At 43.8% G+C, this 20000-nt stretch overlaps 2 protein-coding genes across 3 annotated transcripts in view; both read right to left on the bottom strand.

Moving 5' to 3' along the window:
- LOC118224704 (probable E3 ubiquitin-protein ligase HERC4) overlaps positions 1-3031 on the bottom strand; it is a 6811-nt gene extending 3780 nt beyond the window's left edge. The window contains exons 1-11 of the mRNA XM_035412334.1: positions 2779-3031; positions 2512-2674; positions 2301-2360; positions 2003-2108; positions 1701-1884; positions 1095-1252; positions 814-888; positions 660-716; positions 484-567; positions 179-298; positions 1-32 (exon numbers count right to left, since the gene is read on the bottom strand). The exon at positions 1-32 is cut by the window's left edge and continues 112 nt beyond it. Of these exons, the coding sequence (XP_035268225.1) occupies positions 1-32; positions 179-298; positions 484-567; positions 660-716; positions 814-888; positions 1095-1252; positions 1701-1884; positions 2003-2108; positions 2301-2360; positions 2512-2633 (998 nt within the window). The 5' untranslated portion in view covers positions 2634-2674; positions 2779-3031. The remainder of the gene's footprint in view (positions 33-178; positions 299-483; positions 568-659; positions 717-813; positions 889-1094; positions 1253-1700; positions 1885-2002; positions 2109-2300; positions 2361-2511; positions 2675-2778) is intronic.
- A 5139-nt stretch (positions 3032-8170) lies between these two features.
- LOC118226084 (TSC22 domain family protein 2-like) overlaps positions 8171-20000 on the bottom strand; it is a 38377-nt gene continuing 26547 nt past the window's right edge. For both annotated transcript variants that reach the window (XM_035415366.1, XM_035415367.1), the window contains 2 exons: positions 10566-10617; positions 8171-9379 (listed from right to left, as the gene is read on the bottom strand). In XM_035415366.1, the coding sequence (XP_035271257.1) occupies positions 9053-9379; positions 10566-10617 (379 nt within the window). In that variant the 3' untranslated portion in view covers positions 8171-9052. The remainder of the gene's footprint in view (positions 9380-10565; positions 10618-20000) is intronic.

Below are 20000 nucleotides of genomic sequence, written 5' to 3'. Positions count from 1 at the left end.
TCATCAATACCATCCTCGTTTTCAAATTTTACCTGGAAAAGAAAAGTGTCACTCTGTCATAGTCCAGTGATGTCACATCCAAGTATCTGTAAACAGGTGGTTAAAAGAGAAATCCTTATGCAGCGATATTTTTAATGCATGAACACTATAGTTGTGATTTAAGTGGTAAATCAATAACCTGTAAAGGCCAGAGGAAGTCACGGTCATTGTTTCGCAGTTGTTGGAAGGTATCAGTCAGAAGGGACTTTCTGTTCACACACAGATGATTGTGCAGTGAATTACCCAAACTGGCATTCAGCTGCAAACAATGAGTAGACACACAAGAAAAAATTATTAATAATTTATTTACTGTTATTAATTAAAAAATATATTTTTTAATATTTTTCAGGTTTTAAATGCTGACAGCTGATTTATGCAATTCCCAACAAAGCAAGTCTCAGGCAATAAGTATAAAAACACTAATGCAGAAAGTTTCATACTCACAAAATGCTTGCATACATCTCTCAAGAAGACCATACATTTTGTCTCCATGTCAAAGATGCCTGGGTACAAGACCAACCTATTGAACTAAAACATAAAAAAACATAAAACAGGTAATTTACCTCTCTCACCAGATTTTGAGCTAAAGTAATATTGCATTAAAGAAAATGAACAATTACCAAGAATTGTAACATGCAGTCAATGATGTATGCATCCGGTGGCAGCTCTCCTGGAAACTATGAACACATTGAAAAACAAGAACAAGAAAATCAATGTTTACATTATGTGAAATATGTAATCTTTCATTAAAAAAAAATCACAATTCCAACTCACAGATGTAATGAAGATCTTCATCTCGTTGATGTAGAAGTTTCTGTCCTCTATCTTCCATCTAGAGTTGTAGTTCACCTGCAAACAAAACGGTGGTGTTCTTCAACTGCTTTGAGCAAGCACACAGCACACGTATGATTTATTTCTCTAAAAATACAGCTACGATATTTTACTACCTTTGTTTCAAATTAGATTGTAGCTTGTTGTACCAGAACCCTGGGTCTGGCTTCACAGAACTCCACTCTTTAATCAAAACAACCGTCTGAAATCATAGGATACTCAACCTCATACAGCTTCTGAAGAACGTTTGCTGTCTTTTCAACGGAGATCCTGAAATCTTTCTGCTCTGTCCACATCTTGTGAAGGAACCATGTGCACGCCGAGCGAATCACCTTCACCAGGGACTTGAAGAAGGATTTTGGAAGTTTTGACCATAAACCCTCTAATAAAATAAGAAATGTTTACAATCAAATCAATTAAAATCATTAGAGAAGCAAAAATATGCAGATGAACCCATTCACTTAAATGTCCCTGCATCTTGTCTTCAAGGGAGGCTCTGAAAACTGAAAGGATATTAGAACATCTAGTATTTTTATCATTTGTAAGGAGCAAATTATTCAAGAATGTTATGGTAATTCTTATGTCTGTAGGAAAGTGTAGTACTTTGATATAAACAAATATGTAACAATTACATTGCTGTCTTCACATCAAGAGTGCCCAACAAATTAAGGAGAAAAAAAATCTGATTTGTTACATTTGCTGCAACGGATCTTCCTTTTTCTTTTTAACTCTTATATTTTAATTAGCCTATTAACTGCGGTTATACAGAAAACACCCGGCAGGATTTGACCGAAGCATTGGTTGCATAATACAGGGCAGAAAATAATGACCTAGGGTCTTCAGGCAGTCCGGCTGCAGTTTGCCAACTGCTCCAGCGAAATTTGCACAGAGGTCCCTGTCCATGGGCAGGACCCTCAGAAGTTCAGGCAGGATCAAATAGACTCGCAGGTCTTCCACGCCAGGCGGTGCATCGCTCAGGGAGCGAAGCAGCGTGTCCCGCACCACCGATCCCACCTGAAACAACAATAAGAACAATAACTGCAATAAACTGTAAATCTTAATTGTAAATTAAGTTTGAGATTAATTCATAAAATTAACCAATTGATTTATTTTGAAAAAAAAAAATGAAAACCTGTTTCAACACAGTTTGGTTCTTTGCCAGCTTCTCAAAGGCAAGACGTGCTAGAGACAAGTCCAGACCTGAATTCTCCACTGTGGTTTGGTAATGCTGGTCACCACTAAAAAGATGAAACACACTGGATTAGCTACAAAATTACAAAATGAATTATTCTATCTCTTTTTCCAAAGTAAAACACAGTTAGCATTTTTTGTAGATATTGATATATGTAGTAGTAAGATTCATAATGGAATGAAAATTTGCCTAAGACACACCCTGAACAAATGGGGGGGGGGGGGGGGGGGGGGGTTACCTGTGATTAAGAAAACTACCATTGAGAGTTGATGCAGATGAAAAAGTCTGTATTATCTCCCTGAAAAAGATAAACGTGAAAAAAACAGACTTATAATACAGGAACAATGAGATGGCTGGCGTATCTAAGCTCTTCTCTTCTATATTTCCCCCTGACTGTACAGTAGCTTTGCTGTTATCACACACAACATGGCACAACTTTCAGTGCATACCTTTTTCGAGATTCCCATGTTTTTGCATCACACTCTGAGATCCATTCATCAATTAATTTCTCATCCACAGTCACGATCATCTTGCTGGCACAAGGCAGCGTCTCAAGAGAGCAGAACGACATGTTTCCTCCAGCCAAAATGGTCCCAATTCCACCGTCAAATCCTGAATGATCACAAACATAAATAAATAAATAAATAAATAAATAAATAAACTGAAATCTACACATCACCATTCGACATAACAAACAGATACGGCAGTTATCTTGCCTTTTTGTGCAACGGTCAGAGGATGGTTTTCTGTAGTCCCTGAAGTATCATCCTGACTGCCCAACCCCAATTCCTTAAAAGTGGTTTCTCCCCAGCAGATTATGCTGGCATTTGGTTCTCAGAACTTTGTTTACTTCCCATTATTGGTCAGAGCTGCAGCTCCGACAAAAGCGTTCTGTTTCTTTCTTGTGTCCTGTCCTCCCAATATGAATGTAGCCAGTGTGACGCTGTGACACCAGAAAATGTGAACGGAAACTCGGAGAGTTTCGTTTTCTTCATCGTTGAGAAGATAGAAAGTGAAACCTAGCGCAATAGCAACGAAATGAAAGAACCATTTCCTCTTCAATCGTAGCTTAATCAATTGCTATGGATTTTGTTTATCATTATAAATATGTCGCTAAACCAAGACTAATTCCCAGGGGATTTGGGAGGTGGGTGGACCCTGAGATCCGGTGGGAGGTGGGTGAAAAAAGGTGAAAAACCAATTAATGTCTCAGCTTAAAATAGTTGTATCTTTAATGTATTGTGCACATAATTGTAATTAAGGAAAACAATGTATACATAAAATTAAATTCAGTGGCACTGACAACTTTTCAAGTGTCATAATGGAATGAAAATTTGCCTGAAACGTTGTCAGAGCCTATTATACCGTCTATGGTTTTTTTTTTTTTTTAATTATTATAACATCGTAAGTATGCTGTCAAAAGGCTGACAAGCCGCAACAGCAGTGTCTTAACTGCAATTGACCCGTTACTTTCAAGTTTTATATTTTACCTTTATTTTAAAAATTCAAACGGAACATATTCGGCGAGTTGCCTTGGTGTGGGGCTCCGTCTTGTGCAAGTTTTTGTCATTGCGCTTAGACCACGCACTCTGAGCGGCAGTGCAGGTGTTTAAATGGACAGTACATTTTCCGAGTTTTTTGTTTTTTGTGTGCGTATATCATCTTAGTTTAAGTAAATTTTAAATGTAGCCTAATAACGAAATAGTGTGTGAGCATGCATTTCATACTCCGTAAAATGTTCTGTGTTATTTCAACACTGGCAGATAACATTTGGTCATAAAGAAATTTCCTGGAACTGCAATTGCCCTCGTTTTTATTCGCTGGGATTGATCGATGACTTCCAGATAACACAATGTATTGCAATCATATTTTCGTAATGCCTGTAACAAAGGCTCAAAACACACCTCTGGCTTAGCAATGCATGAATAATTATTTAGGTGACTCCCAGTGAACTATTAATAAGTTTAAATTGTTAGAATGCCTAGAGCTGAATATTCTATTGTTTAATGCTGAATAATTTGTTTTACATTAACATTCTATACTTTTTGTTTTGTATGAATTGCATTATATATATTTAATAATGATGAGCTATGGATATTTGATGATTACTGCTACATTATCTGCGTATTTTGATGACCTGAACTGCATTTTCCACCGCAGTACCACTGCAAATTATGGTATTATTCACTATAATTTGATACACATATGAAAATCTGTCCGCATTTCAGCTTTTTCTAGTACTGTCCACTAGATGGTGACATCGAGGCAAACCTGAAAACGTGGGGAACAGAAACGCGTCATTAAGTATCTGTTCTCGGCAATGATGACTCGCTACAGATTGTCACGTCTCGTCTTGCTTCAGGGTATTTTCGTTAGTTCCCATTAGTTGATCAAGAAATTTATCGTAAACTTATTACGCGTTAGAGCTCCGTAAAGCCGTCTTTTCTAATCATGAATGAAACCTTTTAAATGAGCGTTTTGCAAAAGTGAACTTGAACTTGTAGGGGAATAGGTGACAAATAAGTTAACACAAATATGTAGGTCACTGGCAGCAATGTAGGTATATATGGTGCAAAACCTATCCACGAATAGTCGTATGAGATAATAGTTTCATCAGAACTTACTTTGTAAAGACATATGGATATATGTTTCCAAAGTACAGGGGAAGGTCTGGCATTAGAGATTTTGATACACACACACACACTCACTCATACTCACACACACATATGCATGCACACAAACACACACACACACTTACACACACAGTCACACACACACACACCCACACACTTACTCACACACATACACACACCTAAGTGTTCTGGGTTCTTGAGCTCACAGGTATGTGCTGGAGGCTGGTGAAAGCTTGTGATTCACCTTTATGTTTCTGATAATACAGTCTCAGTCAAAAGGTGGGTGCAGCAAATATGTTACATGACCAAACTCACCAGCGTGATTAAGTTGTACAAACACAGATCAACAAATCACTTCAAACAAAGAAACCATTGTGGAAGTATTTATGGTAGATTTACTTTATTCAGAACGTAATTATATCACATTAGCCTACATTTCTAAATTAAACTTTAATGTTAATGGTCTTTTATATTTTTCTATGTTCTGTATTTGTTGTTTTCCTTTATCTTGTGTTCATGTTGCTTTGTTTTTTTTTTTCATAAGTGGTGCAAAGTGGTGCAGTTGCTTCACAGCAAGAAAGTACCAGGTAAAATCTCACCTGTGTGGATGTCCATGTGAGAGTCCAAAGATACACTCAGGCTAATTGGAGAGTCTAAATTGTGTGTAGGTACACTACATGGCCAAAAGTATGTGGACACTTGACATCCAACATCTCATCCATAATTATCGGCATTAATGTGGAGTTGGTCCATTCTTTGCTGCTAAAACAACCTCCATTCTTCTGGGAAGGCTGTGTATGTTAGATGTTGGAGCGTTGCCGAAGAGATTTGCTTCCATTCAGCCAGAAGAGCATTAGTGAGGTCAGGCACTGATTGGCCGACTAGACCTGGCTCGCAGTTGGCTTTCCAATTGATCCCAAAGGTGTTGGGGTTGAGGTCAGGGCTCTGTTCAGGCCAGTAAAGTTCATCCATGGCAGTCTCAATAAAACCATTTCTATATGGACCTCGCTGTGTGCCCAGGGGCATTGTCATGCTGAAACAGGAAAGGGCCTTGTATGCTGTAGCAAGATTTGCCTTCACTGGAGCTAAGGGCCCTAACTCAAACCATGAACAACAGCCCCAGACCAAGGGGTGTCCAGGTACTTTTGGTCACGTAGTGTACAAGTGTGTGAATGAAAGGTGTGTGCGCCCTGCGATGGATTGGTGACCTGTCCAGCGTGCCGCTTACAATGCATTCTGGGATAGGCTTCATCATCACCCCCCCCCCCTCCCCCCCACAACCTTGGTCAGGAAGAAGCGAGTAAGATAATGGATGGATGGATAAAGTGTTCAAACCTCAAATTTCCCTCTACTAAAAATTATTGTAAATGGACATTACTGCCCATTTTAATGTCCTAACTATTATAAATAATTTAAATTTCTGTGCAGAATTCCCACATTCTACAAATTTATCCTCTCAAATTGCAAAAAAAAATTCACTCATTTCTCTTCAGGCTTAGTAAAAGCATGGTGAAGACTGAGATTTTTTCAAATTGAGATTTTATTCTTAAACCCTCTTCCCTCCCCTTGTTCCGAAGCAAACGGACATACGGGTGGCAGGTCAAAGGTCAAGGGCTCAAATACAGCTTTGAGAGACTTCTGGTTGTGAGGGCTTTGAACCTGGCAAAGACCCCAGCAATTACAAAACGATGACGATACTTACACGCCACAAAACACATTTTTCTGTCGCCTCAAAATTCCTGCCAGGGTTTTTAGTGTTCACCATGGCTCCCCCAAACAACCGCCACATCCCCCCCCCCCACCCTTAAATTTGTCACACCCATCGTAGTTCTACAGTCTCAGAAAGAGATGTTCTTCTGTCAAACAAAGTTTCAGATTAAGCGTGTTAAGTTGTTCCATCTCAGGAATGTCAAGAGTTCGCGTTAATGCGCAATACTGTGTGTGAGTGCACCCCCCCAAACGCCATTCACAAGTCAGCAAAATCAAGGATGCAGGAATCGTTTCAATCAAAATAGTATGAGTAAGTTTTTCAGTTTCTCAATCGTTTATTTTAAAAAAAGTATTCCCAGTTCACACTTCACTCCAAAAGCTTTGATGATAAACCTCTTAATAAAACAGTCATTTATTTTTTGATGGAGAATTAAAATTGGCAGAACAGCACATTACAATGGGTATGCTCAGTTCCCCACCATCGGCTCAGTGATCCAGACCACCATGTACAGTACAGTGTACACTTTGCTCGTACACTACACTTCCTTCAGAGTTGAAAACAGAAACCCCCATGACCAGTCGCAAAAAAAAAAAAAAAAAAAAAAAAAAAAAAGTCACATTTGCCCTCTCGCGGGCTTGTCGAACGGATTCGTGATTGTACAACGAGACCATCGTCGCGGAGACCGAAACCAATAGCCATGCGACTGGACACCGAACAGAGAGAACATACCATACTTTTTCCCCCGTGCAGAAAATCACCGGGTTTCAAAATGGTATTTTTTTTTATTTTTTTTTATTTTATAATGAAATGTACAATTGTGTTTTCGGTTTGTCGTTTTTTTCCTCTTTTTTCTTTCATTTAAATACTCAGTGTACACTACACTTTGAATCTGAACGTCGCATTTATTAAATACATTAAAATCTTTTTGCAATGTAACAAAACTTTTTTTTTCTGCATATGAAATTCAAAACACCATTTACAATGAACAAAAGATGGCTCACTTCATTGCCCAGTGTGCGTAACACTAGGGTTTCCCCCCCCCCCCCCCCCCCCAAACCCGCCCGCCCGCCCCCCCCTGCCCCCCCGCTGACGGCTCTCTCATTCACCGGCTCCAGCGCTCGGATCCGTAATTTCTACCGACATTGTTCACAGACTATACTTGATTTACAAGAAGAGTGCTGGACAAAAAAAACCATGAGGTAAGAAAGTGGTTCGAAGATTATCGATCATGCAGAACATGCGAAAGAGAAACAAACAAAACGACGACAACAACAACAAAAAAAAAAAGGATTCTTTGTGGTGAAGGAGAAAGTAAGAAAAAGAAAACTAAAAATATATATATAGTGTGCATTACAAAATAAAAAAATTGAATTACACAGCTTTGCTTCTTTGGTTACAAAGTAGGTTGAACAAATTCACAGCTTTTTTTTTTTTCTTTCCCCACCCCTGAAAAATATGCACAAATATTTGTTTTATATTTTAAAATGATAGAGGGGAGTATGGCAATTACTTTTTCACTCTAAGATAAAGAAACTAGAAACAGAAAGGAATAGTATTTCTTCATCAAAATATCCCACCAAAGATTCATTTTCGATTTCATATCACAAGAACTGGTGTTTACCTGTACAAACTTGCTATGCTCTTAATACTTTACACTCTATACAAAATGTACATTCAAACTGGATCTTAACTACTGTAAATAAACAATCCCAAAGTTAAATGGCCATTAGTGTTAGACCTATGCCAGGACTTACTTTATTATTGCCATACATATTTAACTAGTTTACGCGATTCATCGCCCAACCAATGTCCAATTATTGTACATTTGAAACTTTCCGAAAACCCAAAGAAAGTTTTATTTATTTTTTTATTTCAATAGAGCGTATATTCTGTGGCATTGTTCATTTACATTATGGAAAATAGCAGCCCTGTAATAAATAAAATGAAAACAGTAAAACTTTTTTTTTTAACATGACGTGTGTGTGGATTTGATTCATGTCGAAAGGATGGTATGGTTCTTTGAAGACGTGTCAATTCCATTCCCTCCACCCACCTTACCCACAATCCCCTGCACCACACCCTCATCCATTCAATAGTTCGCACTACCCCTCCTTTTTACGGAGGTTCCAATTTCTCTCCACACCTTCCGCCCCCGTCTGCCGCCAGACGTATCGTCGAGGGGGGGGTGAGATCGGATTGCGATTGGCTGGCTGGGCCTCCCATCCATGAGCAGGAACTCCGGTCTGTCGGCACCACCGGATGCAGCTGGCCCCGCCCCTCAAGGTGACTGGCTCTGCCAAGCCCCGCCCCGCCCCCCCCGCCCCATTAGATACCATGCCAAAAGAAAAAGCTCTCCGATGATTGTCTAACACTGGGAAGGCCCCAAACCGCACACACACACACACACACACACACACACTAGAGCATGGCCCTCCATGTTTCTTGCAGGCCAAGGCGAACAACATTGACTTGATTTGATTTAGTTTTTTCTTTTTTCTGTAATTTACCATTACTTATTATTTATTATCTTTTAAAACTGGTATCATAAGCAGGTCTTTAAGCTTTTTTTATTTATTTTTTTTGCGCGCGCGCGTGTGTGTGTGGTATTTTTATCTTGTCCATCTCTTACAGAGGAGAGAGCGTTGCTCACGCCGACGAGACATTGGGCTGGTGGGGGAGGGACAGGGGGAGGGGCTGGCCGCCCTCCTGGGGGGCGGGGGGGGCGGAGCCAGCGGCCGGCGGTTGCTGCGGCTGCGGCTGCTGCTGCTGCTGCTGCTGCTGCTGGGGGGACGTGCTGCCGGGATTGGCCAGCTGGGTGGAGAGCTGGGACAGCTGTTCACTATTGGCCAGGGATTTGAGAACGGCGTTCTCCCGCTCCAGCACAGAGTTCCTTTCGTACAGCTCTTTGATCTGCTCCTTCAGCACCTCCACCTCCTCCCGCACCGCATACATCAGGTGGCTCTTCACCAGATCCTGTGGGGGGGGGGGGGGGGGGGGGGGGGGGGGGGCCCAAGACACAAACCGGGCAAAGAGGTTAGCAGAAACCTAGGTAACCCACACTTCACACATCCAAAAAACAGACAGCACATGCACTGTGTACTATACAATCTATGCCAGACCTGATCCAAACTCTTATTTTGAAATTATTTACCCCTTCATAATGCACCGATACAATCCCCTGCATAATTACGCGCCAATTCAGTTCACAGACTTTGACAGTTTTTTGCTTTCACACTTTAACTGCGAAATTCTGACAGATCGCTTACAATTTTAATGAAAAAAAAATTCCCCACCAATTATCGGCTGGAATGTGTTCAAAAACGAGCTCAAAGTATTTTTCAAACACGTGTCCGAGTCATGTCAGCGCACCATAATCTCTACGGGACAACAAACTGAAAAAATATTTCTCACTGATGGAAAGAAAAATACCAAATCCATAAACACACTCAAAACACATTTTTATGTGCGTTATAATACGACTGACAAACGGCCAAAAAATGGGTTTTTCCGTCAGGCCCTCGAGCGGCTTCATGCAGAGGGGTCGAGGGGAGCCCGATAATCTGGCGGACATTTTGACACGCGGTCGGTAACAGACGCTTTCAGCCGAAATCGACTCGCAAAAGTGCATTTCGGGAGAGCGAGAGACCGCATAACAGCTGTCATCACGGTGCCCGGAAGGGAGGTGAGGGTTTTATTTATCTTTTTTTTTTTTTTTTTTAATAAACTCTCAAAAATAATGTATTAATGTCCAACACACCTTTTGCGCCACTACTTTCAACACATTTTGCGTCAAAGTTACTACCTTTCTGTTACAAATATATACAATTGTGTGTGTGTGTGTGTGTGTGTGTGTGTGTGTTACAAAGGGAGACTTTTTAAACACAGACAGTGTTGAAAGTAACACAAGATGTGATGTCCTTTACAAGACATGGAGGCACATCTGTTTTGAGAGTGGAGAAACATTGGGGGATAAGTCTGTAAAGGTGGGGTCTTTTTTTTTTTTTTTTCCCCCGATGTTTGCATAAAACAGCCGGTGAATCTGCCAGCCGGGTTGTCTCACCAACGGTGGACAAGGGCCGGGGGGCGGGGGGCTTTCAAAAACCAACCAAAAAACACTCACAGAGACGGTCGCAAGAGTGGCTGGAGGAGGGTCACTTACCATTGCCTGTTCAATTTTGTTATCGATGGCTACAACACTCGCTCCAGATGCACTGCAGAGGGAGAAACACAAACAGAGAAGCGTTAACCCTTTAAAGCTGCAAGAGCACCAACATGCGATTGGAATGTTCTAAACTGCACATTCTAACGCTGCTGATGTCACAATCACCGCTGGCGACTGAAACCAGTGGAGTTCTAGAACACCTCAAAGGGTTAAAAAAGAATTGCAAGAAGGCACAGGGATCCGACTTCAGCACAACACCACCACTCCAAACAAATTCCTACCCCCCGTCACCCCCCACAACCCCCCGCCAGTAAACACACCAGCTGCCTCCACCTTTTGGTTAGTCACCGCATCTCAGCATGCCATAACGTGGTATCAGATTTGCTCTGGGCAAAATTGAGAATAGGGGGGGACAAATGGTCTTTCACCGCTGCCACCACCATCATCATCATCATCATCATCATCGTCATTAGCACCGCTTCCCTGGGGGAGCAGGACTGCCTCAGCTTTCCTGATGTTAAACGCCCTCGGGTGCAAGACGGCGAGCCTGATTCCGATTCTCACAGCCAGCCTTATGGAAGGTTCCTGAAGCGGCGCACCCTGGTGTACCTCTCATCTACACTGGCCCGGGCTGGACTCCTCTTTTCCTACCGCCTTCCCAAAAAATCCCGTCTTCCTCCTGACCTCCCCCCCCCCCCCCCCAACCAGCCCAACCGCACGCAGTTTCCTCACAACCCCAAACATGCGTGTCTTTAATCGTTAAAAATTGTTAATAAAAACGATTCTACAAAACATTTGTCGTGCAGCCGTTTATTTCCCTGTGTAGAGCGCTACCCACAAACCCCTTGTTCTCAAAGGCCACGAGACAGGACAATTACTACACTAAAAATCCACGTTTGCAGCCACTTTTAACCTGATCCTGAAAACTGTGGCTCTTACATACTGGGATGAAGCTATCGGGGAAATGAACTAGAGGCCCCAAATTCCAATGCTAATCTGGGTCAACTCCAGCACCAGGGGAGCTGCAAAAAAAATAAAAATAAACAAACGCATGAATCCTTACTAGTACCTTGACATGTTGGGTTACATAACGTTCCTTGACCAGATGTTCTTATCTACAGCGTCTTACGATGTATGCGACGCCCAGTGCTGGAATCTATATGGTCAAAATAGATTATAACAGCTCCACGTTCACAGTTGCGTATCACTCGAGCTAACTTGAATATGCAACAGCAGGTTATGGTCAATTTTGAGGTAAAGAAATAAATATCTGAAGGGTAATAATAGAAATGACTTTAAATCATCCCTCTCTAAAATTAAAATACCAATTTAACGTTTGCATTTTTACTTCAAAGTTTTTTGAATGGATAAACACGTAGTTCTTATGTTTTTTTTTTTTTGTTTGTTTTTTTTGGTAAACCGGCAGTGGCGGCAAGTGCACGAGCCGTTGCGCTGAGAGAACAGGCGAAACGCAGCTCTGTCCGTTCCGAACTCCATTGTTGATAAGGCACCGCGCACCGCATTTCAGAGAACTCCCATAAGCCCCCGTTACAAAAGTCTGCGGCCGTGCAGAGCAGGGTCCCCCGCATGTGATCAATGCACCGTCCCCCTCCACCGGATCGTTTTCCGCCGCCGAACACACCCAGGCAGTGTGGCAACGTCGGAAAAACGTATTTTATTGTGTTTTTGTTTGTTTTGTATTCTTTATTTGTATAGGGAAGAAACACGACGCACACATCGCCCTGATATAATTCCAGACGCCTAGGCGTGTCGCCAACCAGGTCGTCAACGATAAGTCTAATATAAACACTGAAGCCGATTTCACCGAAGCATCCCGCAAACAAGAACGCGTATACCATACGGGTGGACGTCAGACAAATACAAGTGTTTTTTTCCGTTGCGACCGTCCACACACCCAGAAAAAGATTATGTTGTCAGTACGCATAAAATACCTTCAAGCTTATAAAATGTACGGAACGGAACCAAAAACAAGATTTTATTTTCGCACGCAAATTTCTCAATAGGTATACAATTTTATGATCGGCTAAATCATATCATCTTGAAAACATGCCGCCTTGTACTCATAGCACAGTGCTGTCCGAACGTTCCGTTGTCTTTAAGACGTGAGATAAAATAGGCTAGCATTCCGCATAGACGTTTTTAGAACCCGTTTCTCTACCGCATAATCTGAATGAGATAATCAGACAAGTTTACTCACTCCGGTTAGTCCTCTGTCTCTTCTAAATGAGAACCGAAGTCGGGCTGTTTTGGTTTTTAAAAATGTAAAAAAAAATCGTTTACTTTTCAGACCCCGTTGCTTTCATTCAGTTTCCCCTGCACCACAGTATCGATGTGAGCTTCAACTGAACAAAGAGACTTCCCTTCAGAAAGCCGTTAGGCGGCGCTGGGGGGGAAAAAAGACTGACTCATCTCTCAGTGGCGAAGTATCCGGCTTCGCGTCTTTCTAGGTACACAGCCGCTTACCACATCCACAAGCCAGTGCGATTCTATCAAACTAATGAATGGAACAAAAATGTAAAGAGGAGAAGAAGGAAAACCCGGAGGAGATAGGCGAATACGTGCGTCCATACACATGAGCTGGCATGGTGTTGTAATAAAGAACTTAAATTGGATACGGAGACATCTAACGTAACCAGTCGTTTTAATTGCTTTCCAGTATGGCCCACATTCAAAGCGATTAGAAGTGCATTACAGCAACTGCTTTCCAATATGGACAACATTCAAAGCTAATCCAAAAACAATGTCATAATCTGTAGTTCATTACATCTCCGGTCTTCTTCAGCAAATACATCCAGTTTACTTCAATATACACAATGTGTAACTACAAAGTTACCGCGCAACTATTTGCATTAAATGGTGCCAATTTTTTCCTCCAATTGTACAGGCTACGTGAAATCAGTGTGCATGGGCACATACCCCAGTGTACGTGCACTGGTGTGTGTGCCCTGGCACTGGCATCGGGGACCGCGACCGCCTCAAAATATCTCAAGTGCTGGTCGGCACGGTATTCAGCGAAAACTCAAAACATGTTAAGTGATTAAAAAAAAACACACCGAAAACCCGGAGAGGAGAGAAAGCAAGTTGGTCTCCACGTGATGGAATAACCGTGCGAAGTTGTGTCCTGGCTGCGGTACCCTACTCTTGACTCTTCATTGACAAAAAGGCGTCATATCTTCATCATAAATAAATACAAACCCCGATCGTAACACAACGCATAAAAACACGTTCATCCTTTTCAAACACCATAGGCGATGTATACATTATCTGTTCTTTTTTTCGGTCACTTTTTTGGAACATCGTCTATGTTAAAAAAAAAAAAAAAAAAAAGACTATACGTATGGTTGAGATTTACCTGCATCGTCCTCTGTACGATACCAGAGTCCCTGAATACGTGGGTGAGCTGCCAGGTGAGCTGCCCGGCGAACAGGGAAGTCTGTAACTCATTTTGCACCTCATTCTGCCCACAAAGTTGTAGTTTCCAAAGCGCGGAGAAGAAGAGACCGAGCTTCGCAGAGGAACACAGAAGCTGTGAGCTTTAGCAAACTGAAACTCGAGATGCTGTTTTAAAGCCCGTCACGTGTACTAACAAAATAGGCGGGGGGAGGAGTTAAGGCGCCACGCACGCCCTCGTTTGGGATACTCAAAGCATGACTGTATGGTTTTTATGTAATCGGGTTTGGAAATTTCCAAGATATCAAACTAGTATAGACAATGACGACTCCGCGCGTCTGATAAGCATATGTGACGTGTCGTCGATGTTTGCGCCTGTTCAGAATGAGCAATTAGCCGTTCCTTTACGTTCGTCGGCTTTCGGTTTAATCTCGGGCGACAGGAAATTAATTTATAGCTCTCGTTACAATACCACTGTTGTGACTTGCACTTAGATGCCACCAATTCCCAAGCAATTAACTATGCTAAACTAGCCTGCTATATTTTTTTTTCAGGGTAGAATTCAGTCCGGTTGTAACTATTTGGGATCACGCGGGGTTTCAGGAGCCAAGGGCACAGGCTACAAATCCATCCTCTCGGCTCGCGGGAAAGCCTACAGCTCGAGATCAACTCCCGTGCAGTGTTCTACGCGTAAAGGGAGTTAAATGGACAAAACGGCAATTTTCCTTACTACAATGGCACAGTGCATCAAACTGGTACCATACCATTGCCCATTTTGGGGGCGCAGAAGGATCTTAAACACATTGGCTATGGCCGAAGTTCCTGGCTCGACAGTGTGACAAACGCATACACATGTCCGGCACAAAAACCTCAGGGGAATGAAAATGCTTCGGTTATCAACAACAAGCTTTTGTAACAACTTTTGACAACTTTATTACGCGTGTCTGAAAGTGCTTCACAGAAAAAAAATGCACTTGGGTCATAATGCCACACACATAGAAGGTTTAAAATAAAGTTAATGAAATAGTAGTAACCTAGACATTAATACAATTAAATACAACGGGGGGGGGGGGGGGGGGGGGGCTGCTGGGCTGGGATTAATGTCGCAAACGTTGCTCAGATCCGACAGTTTCTCTATAAGAAAACAGCAGTTGAAAAGCTTCTATTGTGTTCCAGTCCAGACAAATATTTGACTCCTTTTCTTGGATGGTGAAATTTCGTTCTGATTTGTGTGGCTGCCTATATTCTTCACAGACGAAGACAGTCCACACAGGATAAGTAGGTCGAAAGCTTTTTCCTCTTTCCACGGTGTAAATTCGTGGAACTGTCGACACCTACGCACCGTTGAAGCCTGAATGGTAGAGCTAATTAAATTTGGGGGCTGAGAGTCAACGGCACTCCACGCCTTAAACTTAATCCTGGCCACCACGCGCGCCGACAAAGACGTTCCGTTTAAGATGCATTCCTCTCTCGGACGTTCAGGTGACAATTTTACGCACACACACGACCGCCGACCCGCAATGGAATGCGTGCATCTGCCCGTAAGTCTTGTTAAAACGGGGAAACTTTTCGAAGGACTGAGAGACCAGATGGGATGACCAATCAGTATCCGCAACCCCAACCCCCCGAAAAAGCCAACATAAAAAAATGTGTGCATTTCTTCTTCTGCACGTGGTGCTTTTATATAACGGCTTCTCGCTGCGTTACCCTCGACAAGGACAGCGGGACCAAAACACACCAAGCCACGCGTGTCAGCACACTGACCCTCGCATCAGAACATAAACATAAACACCCACGCGCGCGCGCAGGGGGTAAGAATGTGGACCCACTCACCTTAAAATGTTGATCCCCCACCAAATCAAACGAGTTCCAAATGAGCACGTACACGAGGGGTACAGTGACCACCCCCTCAACACACTTCCCTAATTTAAATTCCCTTCCAAGTCACAAAAAACGCAGCCGCCACCAACCGATTTTTTTTTGACAAATCACTTTAAATCCGAGATGGCCACTTGCTGGGATCTTTATTCTTATGTACAACTGAGGGGGTAGTAAACGAGGACCGCATGTTGTGTTTTGCGTCACAAAGACAATACAGGATAATGGTACGTATTTGTGCCGTCAAAAAAAAAGTACGTCACGCGCTTTATAAATTCAGTCTGAAGAGCTATCAGTAGTTCCTGAAGGTGATGATGCACTTTTCCAAGGCTTTTCATTTCTAACAATTTGACATCTTTAACCACTTAGGATCACAAATGTGATCAAAGTGTTCTTAACTGAATATTCTAATGCTGATGAAACAATCACTACTAGTAATAAAAGGCAATGGAGTTCTAGAACCCAGGGTTCTAGAACACCGACTTAGAATTTTGGAAAGAAAAAAAAAAACCTTTCCAAAAAAACCTACTCTTCAAAGAGTAAAACAAATGTCAAGGAAGGCACTTTGTAGTGTGGAGAGAAAACCTTGCTCAAGTGAAAAGCATGCATACATTTATTATAGTACGTTTCTAATATAACAATATTATATTTCTTAATGAGAAAATATCAGTACAACGCTCCTTTGACGCAGCGCACACGGGAACGCAGTCAAAAAGAATCAAAAGCGAGCTAAAAAGAATACAGCGGGGGGAAAAGAAAGCTCGGAGAAGACGTAGACCCCTGCCGGCATCTTTTGGTAGGCGAGTCATTTCTCGACCCTGTGAGCCATCTTGAACAGAGGTGGGCAACTACGGTCCTGGAGGACCAGTGTGCATGTAGCATTTTGTTTCCATCAAAAACCAGTGATAAAGGAGCTAATTAGCATTAACATCAACACTGGTTCACTTTGTAGATCGGACCACAGTAAAACTTTTCATACTGGGATACAAGAACAGTCTTCGGCAGTTATTCATGCGCTTATCAAGAAATACAGATAAAATTCCAAACGGCGTAAATGCTAGGGCGAAATAAATAATTAAGAGCAAAAGTTGGCATGAAATCCAGGAAGACATACGACCCTCCTTGCCCACCAATGATCTTGAAAGACCTGTTCCTTCAGCACAGAAAGAATGGGCAGATAACTTGTAATCCATCCACCCCCCTCCTCCATCCCCATCCCCAAGGACTACAGATTACGAAGACCTATCAGATACCCTATTCCCCTACTCAGTATCCTTAATACGAAAGGTCCGCCTCCCCACCGTCCAAACCCCAACATTCCGAGCTGACTCACAGCTGAGAACAAATTAAGGGGCGTGGCCAAGCACAATACCGTGGCAACGGTCGTTTCTTACTGCAAAACATCACCGCAAATCTGCCGCTTTTTCGCCCCCGTTTCCACCAACGGACAGCATCGAAGTGGAACACGAAGGCAGTTTGTCCGAAAAAATAAAAAATAATTACATGGATAAAATTAACGCAAATCACCCGACAGTCTTTGGACGCACGCGGCTGGCCGTTTTAAAAAGGAGCTCGCGCGAAAAGCATCGTTTATTACCCGGACAGAAATTCCGCACGGAACGTAACTGGAGAGGGGAGTGAGTACAGAAGCCCATGTACCCGTAACACCTAGCAAGACACGCGTTAAATGGAGAGTAACATTTCCCCCCACGCCCCCCCCCCCCCCACCCCTCAACTCTAAACACAGCCAGTCTGTTTAGGCAGTGCTCGTAAAGGCCCACGTCTCCCGCTGAGGTTGTGTGTGAGGGCAAGAGAACCTTCAGTCGGGTGGAATGTGGACTGGATCTATAATTCCGAACACTGATTACATAAGGCAGTGGTCTCCCAAAACCATGGTCCCGGAGAGCCGCAGGGTCCACTGGGGTCCCCCAGCCCTGGTCCTGGTGGGCCACAGGGTCCGCTGGTTGGGGGGGGGGGGGTGGTTAATCCGACGCCACCCGTCCCAAAAAAGTGAGCTACGTCACACATCCGACCAAAGGTACAGAGCTTGTAATTATGCCAAATATAAATCACAAAGGGACAGCCCCACCCCCCCCCACGCCACCCCCACACAAGCAGAGCCTGAATGAGTAAAATGCTTGTGCACATACACACGCACGATGCGCAAATGCATAAAGCATGACGTGTACACACGCACGCACGCACACACGCACACACACACACACACACACACACACAGATAAAATGCATGACATGGAGGTATGCACACGCATGCAGACACACACCCACGAAACACACACTCTCACTCACATCCATATTGCGACACAATTTTACAACTGTTCAATGTCAGTTGTCTTCATACACAAGGGTGAAATTTCCAGCGCCCTCTAGTGGACAAACCCAGTGACTCTTGGTAACGATGACATCATACAGTTCCCCCTCGCCTCCTGACAGCAGTGACTGAACGAGCGTGCGCTAGCCCGTACCACCTGAACACCTCCCGCCTGTACAGGCCTGAAGGTCTCTGTTGTCCAATAATAAATCAACGCCCGCTCAGGTCTATTGTGATTGGTGCCCTGGGCGCCGCAGTGGACGTCAGCACGACCAATTTCCGCGAAGAAACCAGCCAGATTAAGCGCAACCGAAATTTATTTCCGGAAACAACAACAACAAAACAATTTGTTTATTATGCCTTCCCGTGAGGAATGACGCAGGCGCGGCGCGGCTCGCTGGCTAACTGAGCAGCACAGAGCGCGGGGAACCGAAGCGTTTGTTGTTTTTCCTTTCCGGAAACTTCCATCACGCTTTTTCTGACAGGTGCTCATTCCTCTTATCTTTATTGGGGGTGGGGTGGGGGGGGGGGGGGGGGGGGGGCTTCGCAGGTTGACAGGTAGCGAACGCAGGTCCCCATTCAAATTTTAACCCCCCACAGACCCCCCCCCCCCCCCCTTACCCGGAGGCAAAAAGAACGAACGGGCCGTACCGCCAGGGGCCGAGACGCCGTGTTCCGTGCCCACGCCCTTCCCTTTGAGGTTGGGGAGGGGACGCCGCGCGCCACCTTCCCAAAACCCCTGCGGCAAAGCCACGTCCTGCCAGGGCAGGTGGATTCAAACCCGCGTACCCAGGCACACCGCCAGCCCCCCACCCACCACCGGCTTTCCCATGGCACCGCAGAGCGATTCATTGAGTCACATCCCCCCCCCAGGGGCCTCCAGCCTCCGGGGGGGGGGGGTTACGTCTATAGACCCGAAACCATTCAGTGTGACAAATATGCAAATATTAAACGCCGTATTCTAAAGCACCCAGTACAAGCTGACTGGGGGAACTGAACCCCTAAACCTGGAGCCCTTTTTTTAGAAAGGCGAGATGCCACATATTCCACGACCAGGCAGCCAGGTGGGACGGAGAGGGACTGCGGATTACATCGATCACGAGCGCGACCGAGAGCAGCGTCACCCGGACGCAACTGGAACGTGGAACTGGGACGTGACCCAATCAAACCGCCACGAGCCAAAAAACGGTCGTTAAAAAAAAAAAAAAAAAAAAAAAAAAAAAAAAAAAAAAAAAAACCGTGCGTCACCACGGAGACGTGACCCGGCACGCACCCAAAAACGGGAAGCCTTTGATGCGCCCGCGCGGGACGGCGGGATGGCGGGACGAGTCGCACGCACGCCGCCAACCGCCCAACGGCTGCAGCGCAGGCCTGTCACTCGAACCAGCCGCGCGCCGCCGCACGTACCACACGCTCAGGACCAAACACGAACTCGTTCATGCAAATCCCGAGCCACCGGGACAGGCGACGCCAAAAAACACCACGCCGGCGTGTTTTTAGTAGAACTTAATTCTACTAAAACGCTGATTAGTAGCATTACTCACTGCCCTGTAGAAATGCACATTAAAAAAAACAGGAACCATAAAAAAAGCAACCCAGCCATTTCAAACAGCACCCATAATTAAGCATGTAAACATAAATCACTGTTAGTGACAACAGTCATTTAACCCATCCGCGGCGTGTAGCGACTGTGTTCGCTCTGAGGCATGATTTGGTTCATTCTCAGCTGGCGTGAAGTGAAGTTTTTTCCCCTGCATAAGGAGACACTGTGCAGCGTCTGCATTCTACAGACTGTGCACACCGCACTGCGC

The sequence above is a fragment of the Anguilla anguilla genome, chromosome 4 (assembly GCF_013347855.1).
Source record: "Anguilla anguilla isolate fAngAng1 chromosome 4, fAngAng1.pri, whole genome shotgun sequence".
Classification (NCBI taxonomy): Eukaryota; Metazoa; Chordata; class Actinopteri; order Anguilliformes; family Anguillidae; genus Anguilla; species Anguilla anguilla.
The sequence above is the reverse complement of the archived record's forward strand: the minus strand, read 5'-3'. Positions and strand labels throughout refer to the sequence as shown.